The 19,270-nt window shown below is 36.5% G+C and overlaps 1 protein-coding gene and 1 long non-coding RNA gene across 6 annotated transcripts; one reads left to right on the top strand and one right to left on the bottom strand.

Annotated features, from left to right (window-relative positions):
- Positions 1-1,383: 1,383 nt before the first annotated feature.
- LOC135610422 (protein REVEILLE 6-like) lies at positions 1,384-12,551 on the bottom strand. Of its 5 annotated transcripts, none has more exons than XM_065104913.1 (10): positions 12,128-12,542; positions 10,827-10,884; positions 7,667-7,790; positions 7,487-7,591; positions 7,196-7,321; positions 5,730-5,839; positions 4,305-4,364; positions 2,675-2,773; positions 2,358-2,575; positions 1,384-1,751 (listed from the first exon to the last, which is right to left on the bottom strand). In XM_065104913.1, exons 1-8 carry the CDS (start codon positions 12,382-12,384, stop codon positions 2,696-2,698), a joined length of 918 nt encoding a protein of 305 aa, XP_064960985.1. In that variant the 5' UTR covers positions 12,385-12,542; the 3' UTR covers positions 1,384-1,751; positions 2,358-2,575; positions 2,675-2,695. The 5 variants fall into 5 exon arrangements, with proteins under 5 accessions (XP_064960985.1, XP_064960988.1, XP_064960984.1 ...); XM_065104916.1 differs by having other exon boundaries at positions 2,675-2,787; positions 12,128-12,541; XM_065104912.1 differs by having other exon boundaries at positions 2,675-4,364; positions 7,487-7,579; positions 12,128-12,551.
- A 1,833-nt stretch (positions 12,552-14,384) lies between these two features.
- On the top strand, positions 14,385-15,945 carry LOC135609141 (uncharacterized). The gene is made up of 3 exons (XR_010485687.1): positions 14,385-14,492; positions 15,454-15,567; positions 15,659-15,945. It is a non-coding gene; the product is annotated as an uncharacterized LOC135609141 (long non-coding RNA).
- The last annotated feature ends 3,325 nt before the right edge of the window (positions 15,946-19,270 follow it).

The following is a 19,270-nucleotide window of genomic DNA, read 5'->3' as shown; positions in this document are numbered from 1 at the left end:
CTATAAATCACTGTAAAATAATATTTTGAGTACAAATATGAAATAATATATGAAAGGCCTCCCTACTCCATGACATATGTATGACGAGCATGCATGAAAATAACCAATGCGACCGAATCATAAAATGAAACTTATAAATTAAGCCAAACTCTATTAGACCAATATTGAAAATAAAAAACAAATTCAACATGTATGCCAAACTTTGATAGCATATTAGATGAAATGAAAGAAAAACTAAAAGACAACAATATCACTATATACTATCAAGAACATGTGATAGGTCAACTTTAGATCCTTGCACCAAAATAATGTCTATAGCTGAGAACATTAACAAGTTTAATATGACCTTGTTAAACCATCTCACGATTTGGCACTGCACTAAAACCTGAAATATAAAAAAGTTAATCCTACATGTTCTTAAAACCTGAAATACAAAAAAAATTAATCCTACATGTTCTTAATTCTCTGAAATACACATAATATGACCTTAGAGTGTGACTCATATTCCTATAAGGTTTAGTTCTCAAGTTGAGGAGATATTGAAAATGACAAACCTTCTAAAATTTCTGACACTACATCTATTCAGACTAGATTTAGTGATCCAACCATCGTACATCACCATGATAATAAAGAAAAAATTATTATTGATTCAGTAAAAGATAAAGCAATAATTCTGTTAGTTGCTCTAGCTATCATAAGTCGAGACACTTCGCATATCAATGTCCATCAAGAGACCTTCACAATAAAAAAGGATCTCGAAAATAATAAGATGTTTGAAAAGGAATCAACTCATATATCTCTAGAAGTCACTAGTGATGAAGACCACTAGACTAATGAAAATGATAATTATTAATACTTTATATATATATATGTATATATTATATCCATAAAGGTAATAGCATAAATTTTATATCCATATGAATACTCGAAAGAATAAAATTAAAACCTAAACCACACCCTATAAATAACATGAGAAAATAAAATTACTATTCTTTGTTAATCAATGTTGTCTAATTCCTATTAAATTTATATCTTCTCAAGGACAAATTTGATGTAATGTTCTTCTGATGAAAGTCATCCATCACCCCTTTTATGATGATCATGACTTTGTGACATTATGTGACACACCAACACTTCATGTTCAACATAAGGCAAAACAGATTTTGAATTCTTCTAAACCAATTGAAGTTAACAAAAACTCACAAAAGCCACACAAAGAGAAATCCTTCGTGTGATAAATAAAAAATATTTTGAATATGAAAGCTAATGGGAGAGGATAATTTACGCTCCTATGACTAAATAAGTAGAAAGATCGTATGAAAGGTTGAAGACCATCCCAAAGACTTTTCCATAAGGTGCTTAGGAAATTTAAACATCTTACCATGATAAATTACCTCATGAATTACCCTCAGTTGATAAGGAACATAAGGTATTAAGGAATCTGCAGTGTGCACATTGGGTTTCCTGTCCTCGAAATGGACAGTAGCAGAGCCAACAACTGAGAACGAGACATTTCTTCCCTTAAAAACAGAAATGGTTTGGATTTAACTTGCAACATTATCTATTATAAGCATCAGTAGTTGTGATTCATCTCAGGAACAGCCCTGTCAAGAATTTGCAGTATGGCTCAGATGGCTGTGAACTCGGGAATAACGAGAGTAGACTTCACAGAAGGCATTTCACAAACAATTCCATGAGCTAGATCTTTGCCAATGTTACAAGAACTGATGCTGATAACATAGTAGTGAGGCCTGCCAACACATATATGTCAGTTTACTACATTTTCAGAAAGGGATCATAAATCAAATTTTAAAAATTGTGACAAAAAAATAAGACTAGATAAACCTCTGATTCACTCTTCATTATGCATGAATGCACAATTGTAAACACTGTCAACTTGATGATCATATCACAGAATTGAAAATGTACATGGGGCTGAAGCCTATGCATCTGATGTTTCGAACAAGTCGGCAAAACTGATACAAAAAGTATAATTATCAAGGCTGACTTTTTAGTGCCTTGCTGGAAATCTATGGTATGTAGTATGACTAATGGATATTCAGTAGAAAAGCTAACTATGTTTTGATGAGCAAATTTTGCTGTGCAACCAGTGTGAAGAACTATCGCTGCAAAATTCAAAACCAGAATCTAACACGATACAATTACAGAAAGCTCTTTGAGCACAAATGATGGTTCCCTAAATACCTCAAAAAATAACTATTTAAGGCTTTAAACCAGTTGATCTATGAACAGACTATTTAACAAGCACATGGGTACAGGATAGGGTAACATTATGTCTGCAAGACATATATCATGAACTACATAGTTCTCATAACTAAAGTCGCAGTAAGAAATACCTCAAGACGTTGGAATGTGAAGCAGAGGAACATCACCATAACCACTTCCGATGTAATTGTTTATATACACCAATAGCAAGGCTTTGTCTGTGGAATGAAACCTACAGTTCCACTTTGTCGACTGCAGAGCTAATAATTCTCCCTTGAGAAAAGTATAGACGGTCAAACATCTTTCTATGTGAAAGGTTTGGTAATCAAACCATCATTTACCTTTCACCCTGAAATATGCACATTTATCATTTAGAAACACATGTTTCCTTTCACTTGATAAATAAGAAAAAAAGAAACATCAGAAGCTTACAATAAGTTGAGCTTACATGTATAGAGAATTACAAATGTTACTTGGTAATAAGTAACTTGTCAGCACTGGCTGCTTTAAATTCTACTAGGTCAGAATCATACACAAGTAACCTTATCTGCATGAAACAAACTGTCATTTGATGTAATAAGTTTAATAGAAATGTAAATACAAAAGATTGTATCTAAACTTTCCCTATAAATTGTAACTGCATGTAGTAATAGGTTCTGTTTTAGTGTAAATGAAAAAGATTGTATCTTGACTTTCCATATACAGCTTGAAACTTGAGACAAGACCCATCCACTTCTATAATGATCTCCAGATGGAGTAGGAGATGAAAATTTACTTACTTATAACAAAGATATAAAACTTTAAGAGTTTCAGAGATAAAGTTATACGTAATATTGTGGCTGTACATCAGGTTGAATATCACAATGTATTCGTGGCATTGAAAATAGTCCATGCACCAGAAGCCATACCTCCTAAGTAGGATTTTGCAATATAATAGAGAAATGTCATTTCATACAACACTAAAACATTCTCATGAGTGAACTAGTAGGGAGATATATTTCTGGGAAATAAACTTAACAAGGCAAGAATTAACATAGGCAGTTTACGCTACTACAACACAAGCCTAAACTATTAGATAATGAGCAATATCATACATTTAACATTATTTTTTCCAAAATCATAGCCTTATGGAACTAATCAATCTGATGTGTTTATAGCAAACTCCTGCTCATGTGAAGTTTCCATTAAATTGGGTCACAATTGTCTCTCCTAAAACAGCTAAAAGTAACACCTATTCAATTTTCTTGTATATACACATCACATTCTAATGGATTGAATCATGCAATCTTAGAAATTTAACAATTCTCATGCCAAGTGTTTTATAGCATTTTTCAAATATAATGAACTACACACTATTGCAACAGCTCAAGCAAACCACTAGCTTTTCAGGTTATCTAATGACTGATATGACTTTGTTTGGGAATGCCAACATAGCCCATTCATTCTGCTGAATTGTTTGGGAACACCTGCATAATCCTTTTCATTCTGCTTAATCAATAACTCAGTAATAGTTTACCATTTGCCATCTAAGCTAAACCAATGATTTTAAGCCTTCAATAGAATCAATTAAACTCGGGGAAGATATACCTTCTACAAGTACATCAAATAAGCAAGCATTAATATAGGTAATTGAACACCTATATAACCCAAGAGCTTAAGCTAACTCATGCCATCCATCTAGGACTAACCAGTCATGTGCTTCATGCAAGAGACGTATATATATATATATATATATATATATATATATATATATATATATATATGTTTGTATGTATGTATGTGGCACTTATAAAAATTTTGTTCTTGGTTGGAACATATAAGAATACCATCAAGAAGCACATTTCAGGTTGCCACCCTGTGCCATGGGCAACATGGACGAGCCACATGCAATGCTAAAATGTAAGATTAGGTAGTTTGGTGAACACATGATATGATGGCCATAGCCATGGCGTCTAAGCTGGATTTCCCAATAAAAATGATATACTCCAAATATGCATGGCAGTAACAGATGTATGAACTGAAATAAAGAGATCTAGTTTTCTGAACACAGAAAAACTGGTCATAGAGAAGAGATTTACATGGCCTTCAAAATCAGGATTAGTCAAATTGATGGAGAGATTTCTCATTAACAGTAAAACCTAGAAAACGTTAAAAACAGTTAGTCTTTTCCCCAACAGAGAAATATTTAAACAATATTTATAAACATTTGAAGGAGCAATTTCATAACACAACATGGAAACCTTAAAAGAGCACATATATAAGTTGAGACTAAATTTAATGGCATCATGTAGGATGCAAAGTATTTACTAAACCAGTAAGAAAGTTAATTAGACTACAAAGCAAGAGGAAGAAAAGCAGAAATTTTTATGGAGTTAATATTGCAGTACTTACATACAACACTATCGATACTTTTTAGCAGAGGTAAAATAACATAAACAACAATGTGTGACACATTTTAGACCATGAGATCATTTACTGGATAAAAGATGATAAAAAATTAATGGAGAAGAGGAATGCCAAATAATCAAAATTTAATTGCTTCTCTTCAATGGTAGTTCATTCACCAAATAAGAAACTTAATAGGATTTAAAAGGTAAATTAATGTACCTATCTAAAGGCTAAGCTTGCACTAAGAATTGCTTATTCAACATCACGTGCTGGATAGCATTTAACTATGCTATGGATCACAGTATATACAGCCTAAACATATTGAGGAGAAGCAGATATGAATCATATGATCTCATATACTTAACTTTAAATAAGCACAAAATAAAGCACGAGTGTCATATTTCACTTGGCCTTAATTGTACAGTCAACCAAACTCTTAATTTAGATGACCTAGCACTAAATCTTTTTGGAGTTCTTTCAAAATCTCAGAATACTTTTGACTTCAATTAATAATTAACATAGATTTATAACTTGTACATGGTTTCAAATTTCAACAATAGTCTTCAATTTTATTAACTAAAGTGGTCATTCCTAGTTACCCTTCAAAATCTCAGATATTGCTATAAATATCCTTATCTTGTATTTATTTGTTATAATATTTTGTGTAAAAGATAAGTACAACCAAGATCCAAGAGAACCTAACAAACTTGTGTGGCCATACAAGCAAGAAAAAGAAATCCCACAATAATTCATCCTTGGAAAATAATCAGAAAAAGAATACTTAAATAATTTACCATTCTAAAACGTGCATATGTGGTTAGGCTTGCATCCAAATCAACTTAAGACAGTCCAACCTTCAACACTACCTAACAAAACTCAATTATAGATTCCCAAATATGCACAATTTTGGAACTATTGTTCAGATTGGAAATTAAGTATCAATAATTTCTGTTACACACTCTTCAGAGTTAAAGAACTCTAATGACAATCATAATCAATATTGATCTAGGATAATAAAGTGAATCACATAACATGAATAACTAGGCACGCTTTGAAGCTTCTGTCCAGACAAGTATGGAATAGCAGATGGAATCTGATAGTTGTAAGTTGCATACCGTTTGAACATCAAGAGGGTCCATCTCTTTTAGCTTCTGTAAATGACAACTTGTGCTTGGATCAAAAACGCTGCCTAAAAAGTTGTATATCTGAACGAAGTCTGGCATAACTTCATATGGAAAAAATATATATAAGTAAAAGCCATGGTTCATATCATCATATGGACAAAGAGAAGATGAAGCAGATAAGAAAAGGAAATTGAATATTCATAGCATTTTAATGATGACATTAACAAAGTTCTGAATACAACACAGTGAAACAACTCCATTGTGAACTTGAAATACCAGGTGTTGGAACTTGCAACATTGATGACAGTATACAGGGGTTTGGCACTATGTTACAAAAATCTATTTTCAGACCTCCAGACCCACATTAGGCAGAATATGCAGATGCATGAAAACAAGCTCTACGTTTACAAGGCTATAGCTCTATGCATTAACGCTCCCCAAACCTGCACCAGAAGGTGCTGGGCCCTCCCATTTATGTAAGCTGTTGTAGTGTCTACACCGAGTGAATGAACTCATCCAATGTGAAGGAAACTTATTTGATAACGCACGAAGAAGCAAACCACAATATATGCAAGTGTGACACTAAGAATTATGCTGTCATGTATGGTGCCACAATGGTCCTTGGGTGGGTTAGAAGTTAGAACATATTGGTTGGAACTAAAGTTCCATGTCCTACAAGATCTTCCTTGAGCAGATTGCTTCATATTGACTGGCACAAGCTGGCATGGGCCTTATATCACTTGTGAAAACCAATCACATGTTAGGGCATGTCAGCACAGTCTCCAAATGACACAAGACCCTATACAGGCACCTAGCAAACCAATACTGTAAACTAGGTAAGCTTCGAGACAGTGGGTATGACAACTTCACATGACATCAGTTTATGATAAATTTAAACAAATCAAGCTTTCAAATCTATATAGTTAAAATTTAGGATTTTCCCTATGAAGCATATGCATGTCATAATTTAAAAGTATGTTTTAGCTATGAGTTTCTCCACGTAGTCCACTTAGGCAGTTCTAGCCTTACGGCTTTGCCTTTATGAACTATTACTCAAAGCTGGTCTTGAATAACCTCCAAGGAAATACATCATGTGATATCAGTGAACAGTTCTCCGATACAAAGATGTTGGCTGAATAACGTCTGATGTCAGGGATGGGTACCATGATATTCCTTTTACATTCCATAAAAGAAAATACCATGTATGCCATTGCAAACCATAGAAATAGTTTTTATAAATTTGTCTAATTTTTGTTCATGCTATGTACCATTCCAAGTGGGGACAGCTCAGATTTTCAACAATTGAAAGCTGTGAAGGGTAGAACCTTTAGAAAGCATTTCAAGAAAGAAACTAAATGGTGTCATATTTTGTTTGCAATATAACACTCGCATATGAGATCAAACCTCTGGAACAATACTTTTATAGAATTATCTAATTCATGCAGAAAGCCACTTACCATTATGTGATGAGATTTGGTTCGTTTTATCGTTATCCTCATAATTTGGCTGAGATTCACGAGGGCTTTTAGTGCTATTTGAATGGCAATTATCAACTACAATAGCTCCTCTAGACCTTTCAGTATCTGCATATTGATAGCTTCAATTAAAATGTATAGTTGAAACTTGAAAGACCATCAAAACATTAACTGTAAGTGTGATCCCTTTACTTACTGATGAATAAACTACAATTGATTGATGTAATGAACTAACAGAATGAAGAAGGTACACCTAGGAAGAGAACTTTGCACCTGCAAAGGAGTTTCTAGACTTTGTAGATGAATCTGCCCCATGACCATAGCCTTGTTCAAGCAAAAATGAAGCTTGCAATGTACTTGGGTGAACTAGCAGAGGAACTGCAAGGTTTCAGAATATGCTATTGGATTATCCACATAACACATGAAAGAAACTTTCAGTCAATTGTGTCTAACCATTTTTAGAGGCTTTCTGTGGATATGGATGAGCTGCTTTACGCTTGGGCCGAGGGGGTGGGACATGTGCACCAGTTCCATTCTTTTGAACCTTTAAAAAGTACTTCTGTGCATGACTCCTTATCTGCATATGTAAGTTATAATCTTATTTGAATAGTCACAAGTATAAATATAATTAGCTCTCAACTTTTTTCTAATTGTGATACAGAGAAATCCATCACAACTTCTACCAACATAGATTTTCCAAAAATTTATGAAGGCACAAGGACAAAATGATTAGCTCAAAATACTAGCAAGCTCTACAGTGTTTGGGCTACATTAAGAAGAAAATTAGCAACAACCAGATTCACCATCTTTATAATTTTCATACAGCTTTTTGTTTCTCACATTAATTACATAACCTATTCTGAAGCAAAAACAGAGGACACAGAGAAGCAGTCATCAAATTCTATATTTAACCTAGCCTTGATTACAACATTGATGTGGTCTCATTGATCCAGAGGCTACAACAAAGATACATAATCAACATATCTGGACTGATCTAATTGACAGTATCAAGGAAAATATTAGCAAAAAATTTGCGGTGGAAAATTGAAAGAAAGAGCAAAAGAATAATGTTTAGATGATCGAGATAGGAAAAAGATACAAAGAAGAATAAGAAGAGGGATTAATAGAAAGGCATGCAGCTAAAAAAACTATTTTGAACAATTCACATACATCAACATCATTTCAGCCTAAAGACCCTCTAAATACTTGCTGAAGACTTAACATGACAATGAAAGAAGACTTCCCTTTCGAATCCTATAAACATATGTAACTAAAGACTCCTATTTCCCCATCTTACTCAAAAACTTCCTAAACCTAAAATATACAAAAAAGAGGATGCCTGGGTCCTCGATATATCCTCCCAAATTACTTAACAACTTCCTAAAACCAACATATACCTAGAAGAGGATACCTGAGTCCTTAATCTTACATAAAACATGCATGCAGAGAAGCAAAATTTTCCAAAGAACAATGACTAGAATCAAATAAAATTCTAAATGAACTATTTAAGACTAATCCAAAAGACTGATACAAATCAAACTAATTCAATTTAAACACAAATATAGAAAATCATATGAAAACATTAATAAACTAATGATTTCTGGGTCACGAAAAGGTCCTATTCAGAATGAACTTATTTTGTTACACAATCAAGGTTCAGCAAACAGAAAGAATATATCACTATACCTGATTTAAACAGATAACCAAACTTATAGCATGTGGCCTGATGTAAAATTAATCTTTACAATCAATAATACTCTATCATTCTGACAGTTGACCTCCTTCCTCTAGTCTACACCATCCCTAAGGAGACAAATTTTGGTCAATCAAGATCAAAGAGAATGTCATTTCCGGCATTCTGCGGTCTCCTTTTAATATTGAAGGCTGAACTAACATAAGTTTCTCCAGATCAAAGATGTAATTACTCATTTAAGTTATTAAGACTGGGAGAAGCAGAAGGAAATTGGATCACAAGCAGAGAAGACCAAGGAAAATGAGCTTTAAACATTGAATAAAGGGTTTACTTAAAACTGATGAAAGGGGATTTTTCCCAGGAAATAGCCTAACAGTTGCCATGTAGGAGCATGCTTTGAAAGGGATTCTTGCGGGATACCCATAGGGGAGAGAAAGCCTTGAGGATTTTTTTTTTTTTTTAATCTCAAAGAAAACTGTATTACTTAGTCATTCAAAATGTATCGAGCAGATCTGGGATCTGCCCCATCACAAAAAAATGGGGAAAAAAAAGACCTGCCAAGCCCAGCAGCCTTGTCAGCTAACTGATTGATTCCCTATTGGCATGCTCTATCTGTGTCACGTTTAATGCTTTACGTAGGCCCAAAATGTCAGAAACGATATAATGAAGATACCAAGGAAAAACAAAATTTCCTTGGGTAAAATTACACAGAGAAAAATTGTCATGGATCAAGTATTCAGAGCATAAAAAATTTCTGGGTAGTTTTACAGCCAATGCATGAGATTCTGGCAACACAAGATCCAGGAGGGTTGTTGTATATGAAAAAAGAAAAGATCAAACACACTTATGATTATTAACAAAGAGAAAAACAGAAAAGATCTGGAGCAAAATTGTCATGGATAGAAAAATTATTAGAAAAAGATATGGAACAAAAAAGATCAAACACACTTATTATTATGTCCAAAGAAAGAATAATAAAAACATATAGAAAATTTGTCAGCAATCGAGTATTCAGGGCATAAAAAATTTCCAGGTAGTTTTACAGCCAATGCATGATATTCTGGCAACACAAGGACTAAAGAAAAAGATATGGAAAAAAAAAGATCAAACACACTTATTATTATGTCTGAAGAAAGAATAATAAAAACATAGAGAAAAATTGTCATGAATCGAGTATTCAGGGCATAAATAATTTCTGTGTAGTTTTACAGCCAATGCATGAGTCTGGGAGGGTTGTTGTATATGGAAAATAAAAAAGATCAAACACACTAATGATTATTAACAAAGAGAGAAACAGAAAGATATGGAGCAAACTGATGTAGCTTTATTCTTTTCTTTTCTTTTTTAATGTAAATTCCTACAGTCATTTCCAAATAAACAAGACAGATCAATTATAACTTACTGAAGATAAACTCTGACTAATTGTTGTTTAAAAAAGTCTGTTGCAAGATCATTCCTTCCTGGTTGAGCAATGCATATAGTATTCATTTAACCTTTCTTTCGTGTTCCTAGATAATTGTAATGCTTCTTTAAGCATGTAATTCCATAAAATGTTACATTGCTCTTATTTGCCTAATTCATGGTGGCACGAGTGTCACTGGGAATGTATTTCACACCTTAAAGGCTTAAATAGCATCCCCTCATAACATATTGAAGTATACACACATGAACATATAGACAGCAAGCAAGAAATAATGGAAAAAAGAAGTATCAAGCCTCCAAGAGTTAATTTTATTCAAAGAGAGAATTGTTCATCTCTTACCCACAATGAAATGAAGTATACAGAATCACTAATACGCTGAAGCATATAAGTTGCATATTAACAGAATCATTGTCAAGCCTCACTTTGTCCCGTAAGTAGCATTATTTTGGACCTCTCAACTCGCAATACTTCCTCAAAAATATTATCCATTAAATTACCTGGATAACTGTCTTTGAGCCAACGAATGCTTCTATTTTTTTCCAATCACGATCGAAACTGCACCAATCAGAAAGCCAGAAGACAAGTCATAAAGAGTAACTTCACGCCATATTGCAAACTATGTAGGAGTTGTTTCTCCATAAAAGGAAAGAATACGACCACCAAAGTGGGTTTCCCTCAATTTAGTTATATCATGTAGAAGTCGGTGCAGTTAAATATCATGTCTGATGGTGTCAAATGCAATCATTTCACAGATATTCAAGTCATCAAGATGTTTAAAACTTCACCTACCATTAAGTTCAAAACATGGTATTTTTCAAAGTCCTCCATTTACAATTTGCTAATATTTACAACACAGACATATGTACATACATACACAAAGATCTCCAAGATAACATAGGTCGATTTATTAGCCCTGACTTGAGTAATTGTTCAAAAAAAAGGTCGGTTGTGAACCACATACTTCAATGTCCATGATTTCGGAAATCCGGGATTCCATAAATGGTGTTTGCCAACTATAACCTGATATGATTGAGCTTAACAACCAAAACCTCAAACGAATAACTCGAGGATCATAAATGAACTCAAGTCAGGAAAAGAAGGAAAATTCCATAAGCTTCTTTTCACCAAAATTTATTCTGGAAAATTTTCAAGTATGCCCATGCTCTCATTTAGCTAAGACCCCCTTATAAATGATGCAAAGAACAGAAATTGGCATCATCACATTAGATCCCTCCAATTCGACTTGGGAGCCATAATTAACAATCGTAGGTGTAATTTCAATTGTAATTCATTGCGATGTCCCCGTATATCATTAAATATGATAGATATAACGACATTCAATTGGAGAGAGCATTTGGCCGGCCACTATAAATATTATAACAGCTGACTTTGTGCTAGGATGAAGAAACAGATGTGATTCTAGTAACTTGAAAAGGAAAAAGGAATGAATACTCTCGTTTTCCTCGATAGAAGCATCAGAATTATGCACCTAGATTGCCAACAGCTGGATGTTGTAGAGTATGCCAGAGGCTTAATCTTATTATAGTGTTATACAACTAAATGTTCCATTTCTTGAAAGTTCCATTCCCTTTTATATTATTAGGCGCTAGCAGAAACAAATGAAGGATTCAAGAAACAAACCATCTAATAATTGATCTTAATCCACTCCGCCCAATTTCAAAACGAGAATTTGATGTCCCAAATCAAGATAGCAGCAAGAAAAAGATCGAGGGACATGAAACCAAATCACGGAAAGAACCGCAAGAAGCCAACGAGAGAGAGAAAGAGGAGGACTCACAGCTGGAGAGCCTCGATGAACTTGTCGTGCTCTTGCTCAGTCCAGCTCTCCCTGGACTTGGTTACGGTGTAGGGCTTGCGGACCTTCTTGGCGGCGTCCTCGGACGACATGACGGCCGGGTAGCCGACGAGGCCCGGGACCGCCACGCCCAGGTTCCTACTCTGCTGCTGGCGGTGGTGAACCGAGAAGATGCCACCGGCGGCGGCGCCGATCCCGATTCCAGATCCACCGTCGAGCGGCGGATTACCATGGACCATAAAGAAGAATTCTGGTTGATACCGTACGGGTGGCTGCGGTCGTAAGCGTGGAAGAACGAGGGCGTGTGCCGATTCCGTGGCTTCGTGTCAATTTAATTACTTGTTCCGCGCCGCTCCCTCGCCTCACAGTGGACACAAAGACTCGATTCTTTTTGTGGTGGTGGTGGTGTTGCTGCTGCTTTCTTCTTGTGGGGCGTCGATTTGTGGCCCGCCCCATGCCACTGCTTCCCTCATGCTATGATCGTTTGCTTGTCGTCAGGTCGCCCGCCATAGAGGATGGGTTTGATGGCGACATACGTTGGTCGATGGCGTACGAGCCCAATCCTCGCCTCCGGCATCAACCCAACCCACTTTGGCACATGTGATGCCTGCTTGCTTGCTACTTCGTATGGCCCAAGACATCCTTTTCCTTGGTGGTGCCAAAGAGTACATCCATCAAGGACGAGTATTTGTCGTATTCTTCGTAGGTTTGGCATAGATTTGAGTGACAGGTTTGCTCTCCGTCCTATTTGTGATGATTGCTGATTAGAGGAAATTCGATCTTTTATTATTATCAAGAAGACCGAAAAGGAGGATTTCCTCAAACATCTCCGGTCACAATACCGGCGTTGCAATTGTGTTAGGCAAGATATCGGCAGCTACTCGGAGCCGCGGCCTGCTGCCCTTCACTCCGCTGACCAACCACTTCAGTCGCAGCAGAGCGCCGAAACCGCAGCCATGGCGGCTGCGGAGGCGGTCGGGATGATGATAATGGTGGTGAATGCCTCCTTTCCGAGTTGACCGAAGAGGAAAGAGAGAGGAGAAATCGAACCGGCCCGTCGTGACGGCCGCACGGGATGGTGAGGAAGTGTAGTCATTAAAAATCTTAAAATAGGAGTAATTTTAAAATTAATTAAAAATTAAGAAATTTTTTTATCTCAAATAAAATATTTAATTTATTTAATTGAATTTGCTGATAGGATGATTAAAAAAGAGTTTTAAACCTAAAATAACTAAGTTAAGAAATTAAATATTATTTAATTAATTAAAGATTATTTTTTCAAATTATGAGTCTTAAATCTATTAAGACTCCTCCGTTGGCAGAGCCTTTCAGAGCAAGACTTGGATCCTACTGAAGAGATGCGAGGCAATCGTCAGGTTCTCCGATTCTTTATTTTTTATTATAATATAAATTCATATTTTTATAATTAAAAGCTTATGACTTTTAGAAATCATTCTATAATTTTTAGAATTATTTGTTGTGGTATTTAGACTTATTCCATGAAAATCCAGATTAATTGTTATTGTCATTTTGATTCTAATGATTTTTTAATTATATTTTGATATCTCTGTCTTCTAAGTTTTTCACATATTCTAGAACTTTATTTATTTATTCTAAAATTTTTGAGTAATTATATTTATTAATTTGGAAGTATTGACTTTATTAATATTTTTAATTCATAACAATATTTTTCAATCTATCTTATTGATTATATATCTATTCTGATATATTTTCTCTAACCTAGAATACGTTTAAATGAATCGATTTAAATTATTCACGATTTACTAAAATTTTAAATTTAAAAATACTAGTTATTGATGTTTAATTTATGAAAAATGGTTTTGTGATGTTACTAATTATTTTTTATTTTTAATTAAATTATTCTAAATGTTTAAGTTGAATTTGAAATTTAATAGACTTAGGTCTGAGCCAAGTTAGACCGTTCGTTGGACCTATGCAGGCCTAGCCAGTCTACCGCTTGTAGCTCGCCTTGATCCGAGTTTAGACCTAACCCAAGTCGTGGCTCGGTTCGGTGCGACCTCGAGTCTACAGTGCGGGTTCGGTTGCGTCCAGCAAGTTGATTGGTGTCGGTTCAGCACAGCTTAACAAGCCAGCGATTTGAGAGCCTTGGCTTCGCCAAGTGCCGGGTCGACACGATCCACCGCCCCGGCTTGGCCCGACCCGGCCTGATCGTCCTATTATTGCTCCATAGCCCGGTCCAGTGAGCCTTCAAACGAATCCGGAAGTTTCGGGAGCTTTCAAGTCTGCTCCACGATGACGGTTTATCAGCCACCTCGTCTTCTTCCTCTTCCCTCTCCTTCGAAAGCCGAATTGCCTCTTCGATCCGGTAAGCTCTTCTTTTGCTTTTGTTCTTTACCTTGAAAACATTTAGATCTTGCAGTCTTGTAGACATTGACACGATAGAGATAAGTCGCGTTGTTGGGAGTCAATAAACGTTCGATGCTTACCGATATGAAGGTCAGAAGGGATTGCTGCGTTCCTGCTCTTACGGCAATCGAGGTGCCCCTTTAGGTGTATTGCCAACTAGTGGTCATCGGCAGAAAGTTAACGACCATTTGGAATGAGGAAGTTGCATTCGGAAGGACCATGTATAAGATTTTGGTTGAATCCTTTTCCTGTCAACTAACTAAGCGATTACTTGAACATGTTGCTGATCAATCTTTAGCAGTATTCCCAAATGATAGGTTGCGAGATTGTACTACTAGATAGTTTGTCTCGTTTGTTCTTTTCCAAATTAGGGATTATGTGTGTCTTGATGTGATCATAAGGCCCTATCATGTTAAAACAACAACACAGAATCATCAGCAAGTGATAGGTGAAAGATGGATTATGATTAATTACATTTGGGTAGGATTTGGCTGAAGTTTCTGTAAACAAGAAAGGGAGCATTAATTTTTGCACGTTATTGGTTGCTCGACGAAAATCCATGTGCATCCTTGGTAAAGAGCTCTAAAAATCCATGTATATTGTGGTAAGCTGGGTGTTTGTACCAATCCTGAGCAGCAATTGGCTGTAAATTACCAATACTCACCATCTGACTTCTCTAAGGTACCAATTCTCTGAGAATTAGAACTAGAGGCAGAGCCTTTCTTTTCCTTTTCTCTTCCTTTTTCTTGCAAAATATCTTATTGAAGCAGCCTGTTAGAAGCATATTTTATGATACACTATCCTTTCGTAGGAAATTGTTTTCTTTTTCACTTTCATTTTCCATGCAAAGAATTATCAGGCTTTAGTATATTGTTTTCTGTCATGCCTCGCAAGGATAGCCAATGAACTTTCTTTTGCAGGATTACTTGCAACACTGCAAATAGCCAAAAGGTCCAAAACCTAAATGAGGGTTCTCACTGAACTACCAGTTAAATGTATTCTCAGGCGAATCTATCCCATGAAGGGAGCATGGAGTAATTGCAACCTGTTCTTTTAAATACTTTATGTTCATTCTTCTTTTCCATTTTTACATGCTTTTATAAACTAGAGACATCTTGCGAGCAGGAACGATGACCATATCTGTGCCAAATAAGCAAGAAAATGAGGAGCTTGGTGGATTATATCGCGTAATGAACGAAAAGGCTGAACCACTTGTGGCATTCAACAAGCCACGGCTTCCACCTGTTCTTGGCCCTTTGGTTGTTCTCTCATTCCTGGAGATGTTAAGCAGTAATGGGGATGATTAGAGTGGCAGGGACTGGATACCATCTCACATCGTCATGTGTAGTGTCGATGCTTGAACTTGTAGAATGGACAAAGAAATGAACTTGTTGGGCATTTGCTTGCTGGTATGTTTAGTTTATAGCTGCGCATTTGAACTGCATATTTCCAAATATTGGTATACTATGAAAAATGGAAGAATCAAAGGCTCCCCAAATATCTTACAGACTCTGATGATAAAATGAATAATGGCATGAGGCTTCTTGTAGTTTAAGTAGCAGTATCAGTTGATTAAACATACGAGTGATGTTGTTCTTTATCAATGTGTTTAAAACATCAGAAGTCTTAAGTGTAATCATCAGGTCTTTGAAGGTCGTCAAAAGGGGGGGAGATGGTTTTGGGAACTTGTCAAAACTCCGAAAAAATCTTTATACTTTTTACTTAAAGGTTGGTTTTACCCAATTCATTGTTAATTCCTTGAATTATAATGGACTTTATGCCTAGGTTACCATCTTTCAGTTAATCTGACACTGTTGTGTGATTGAATGGAGTTTGTGAGGAATAAGTTCTGGTCTGTAAATTCCCATTCAATGCCTATGCAGAATTAGTTCTATTATTGCTTCTTGGAGAGCAATGCGCATGTGAAATATGATGAATTACCGATGAGCAGCTCCTGCATTATCTCTCAAACAGTGGTAGAAACTGCAGCTCCTGTCAAAGAGGAACTCTTTGTTGTTCATCACCACATAATTTCTAATGTGGCTGATGAAACAACAACATTTGCTACAGAAGCACTAAATCTATTCTACTAACCAAAGATTTCCTCAAATACACAGTGATATTTATTCACGCCATGGGGATTTACGCTTCTAAGGATTCCTAACATTTTTACATGAACAAAACGAACTCCGAGCTTCCATCTGCATCGATGCTATAAGATTGACACTCGTCATACCGGCTCAACTTCTGATTCTGCTTTCCCTTCAAAATGGATTGCCGAGGAGGATGCGGCTGCTGTGGATGACCCTCCACAGCGCAGACGCGACGGAGTTCATCGCGGTCGTGGCTATTCGATACTTGATATGCCCCCGCTTTGGTATAGGCCTTCTCCCATCTGATCTCCCGCCATTGGCGAGAGCAGAGACCAAGACAGCAGCAGACTTATTCCTCATATGGACTTCTACAGGAGGTAAGCAGATGGACTTCTGAAACTTTGTGCGATCCTTTTGGACTTCGTTCCAGTTCGCGGATTCCACATGTGGTCTATTTATAGTGTTTTCTGGATCAATGGAGGAACCTCAACAGGAATTTTCCGGCGGAGAGACAAGCCTGCTAAAGGTGCGTGATTTACCAAAGATTCTGTCTATAAACAAACAAGACATGACCAAAGTCAGTCATGGTTGCTCCTCGATGAAGAAAAGAATAAAGCAGGAATTGGTTTCCTAATTAGTCTATGCCATTTGAGCTCGTGCGGGCAGACGAACCTGGATATGTTGATGGTATGGAGGTATTGGATATGTTAATGCATCAGTTGACGTCTCCCTTTGTGGAAGCTTTCGGCAGCTATATGCACATGGCTTGCTGGCTTGATGACCTGGTGAAGACGATCCTCTCACGCTCTGGGGCTGTGGTCTCATAAATGAGCTTGGAAGATGATGCTTTCCTTCGAATGATAAGAGTAAGCGTTGGAGCAAGTGGAGCCATCAATTAGCCATGTTCTTAGACTTTAGCATGGAGCAAGTGGGCAATTTGTATGTGCATATTGTTGCCGAAAGCTTGCATGTGCATGTGCGATAGATGCCAACCGATGCATCGAAACATGGCTCCAAAACCTCCCACCATCACAGCGCAGCTCTAGCATTTCGTGTCCACTGCTTCGGCTTCCCGCACGAGCTCACACAGGCCAGATAGTAGTAGTCACCAAACCAGTCCATCCTTGATCCTTTTCTTCATGGAGGGGCTCAAATCTCGAATGTTTATAGACAGAATCATTGCTGAACCATGGCATCCCTTAGCTGGCTTGTCTCCCCACGAGAAAACTCCTTTAGAGATTCGTTCGTTGATCCAGCGTACATTTATGTACGTTGGTGGGCTGCTATCATGAAGCAGCAAACAGGAGCAGAGTCCACAGGGATCAAACAGAGTATCAAGAAGACTCTTGTCTATTTCTAGCTTTCCTCCTGTAAAAGTCCGATCGAGTGACAAGGAGGCTGCGGTCTTGCCTCTGCTCTGTCATAGCCACGGTTGCAATAAACTCCATTGCTTCTGCGCTGTGGACGGCCATCAACTGCAGCCGCATCCTCATCTTCGTTAATTGATTTGTTAACCATCATTCTTTGTCTGCTTCGCTAACGGTGACAAAGCTCGACAAAAACTTTCGTATACAGGTTTAACGACGACCGAAAGATCAAAGTTTCCCAAGGTTCGTCTTGAAGGAGTTTACAAGTTCAGATGTAGCAAAGTAAGCATGTAATGGCAACAAAGGTTTCAATAAAGTTCAAGCCTTTGTCTACCTTTGATCGATTGGAGACCATTAACACGACGAAAGTGGGAGAGTGAGACTTGAAAGAAGATCTGAACTCTCTTTCTAAACTTCTTGTTGTCAGCACAGGAAACGATCTCGCTGAAGAGTTCAGCGAGCAGGGCGAATGCCCGGACGATGGACTCTGGTCAAGGAACAAAGCAATGCAAGGTGCGTTGATGGTAAGAACAACTCATGAAGATGAATCAATCATTCCAGACAGAAACGCTTATCCTCTCCTTCTCTCTTCAAGATCTATGATCATGGCTCTAAAGTTACTTGAGCCGATCAAATTTCACGTAGAAAACATACAAAGCCAGGTTCAAATCAAATTAATTGGGTTATAATTGGCTTGAACCAGTTTAAAATCATCCAAAACCAGGTTCAAATGACTGCCTAGAGAGCTTACTTCCGGACAGTTTTACCTCTGTGTGACAATTGCACACAACATATGTTTATAAGTATGAAACAATCACAAAAATCAATCAAAATAGGGTTATCAAGCCCTCATGATATGCAAACCATAAATAAAATAAAAAAAATACGGACATATATGAGTATTAGATCAAGAACTATGTTTACCGCTTTATTTGTGACAATACAGTGGTGGAGACATATAAGAATTTTTTTAACAAATGAGAAGGGTAATTTAGTAATTTTGATATTTCACATAATACTTTAATAATCCTCATAAAGCACAAAAATTATCTTCAAATAAATAAAATAAAATAAAATAAATAATGATAAAAATAATATTTTCGGTTGGTGCATCTATTATGTGATTAATGAGGTATCTTTTCAAACATATAATTTTATTTAGTGAAATAAGCATCATGAATAGGAGGAGTTGGGTTAAGTTCTTGAACAAACCTAATACATGTTGTATACTCTTTCATCGGAGTAATGTGAGACTATTCATACTCCTTTTTCGTGCT

This window comes from Musa acuminata, chromosome BXJ2-4 (assembly GCF_036884655.1).
Source record: "Musa acuminata AAA Group cultivar baxijiao chromosome BXJ2-4, Cavendish_Baxijiao_AAA, whole genome shotgun sequence".
NCBI classification, from domain to species: Eukaryota; Viridiplantae; Streptophyta; class Magnoliopsida; order Zingiberales; family Musaceae; genus Musa; species Musa acuminata.
Note: the sequence above shows the minus strand (reverse complement) of the source record. Positions and strands in the feature narration are given on the sequence as shown.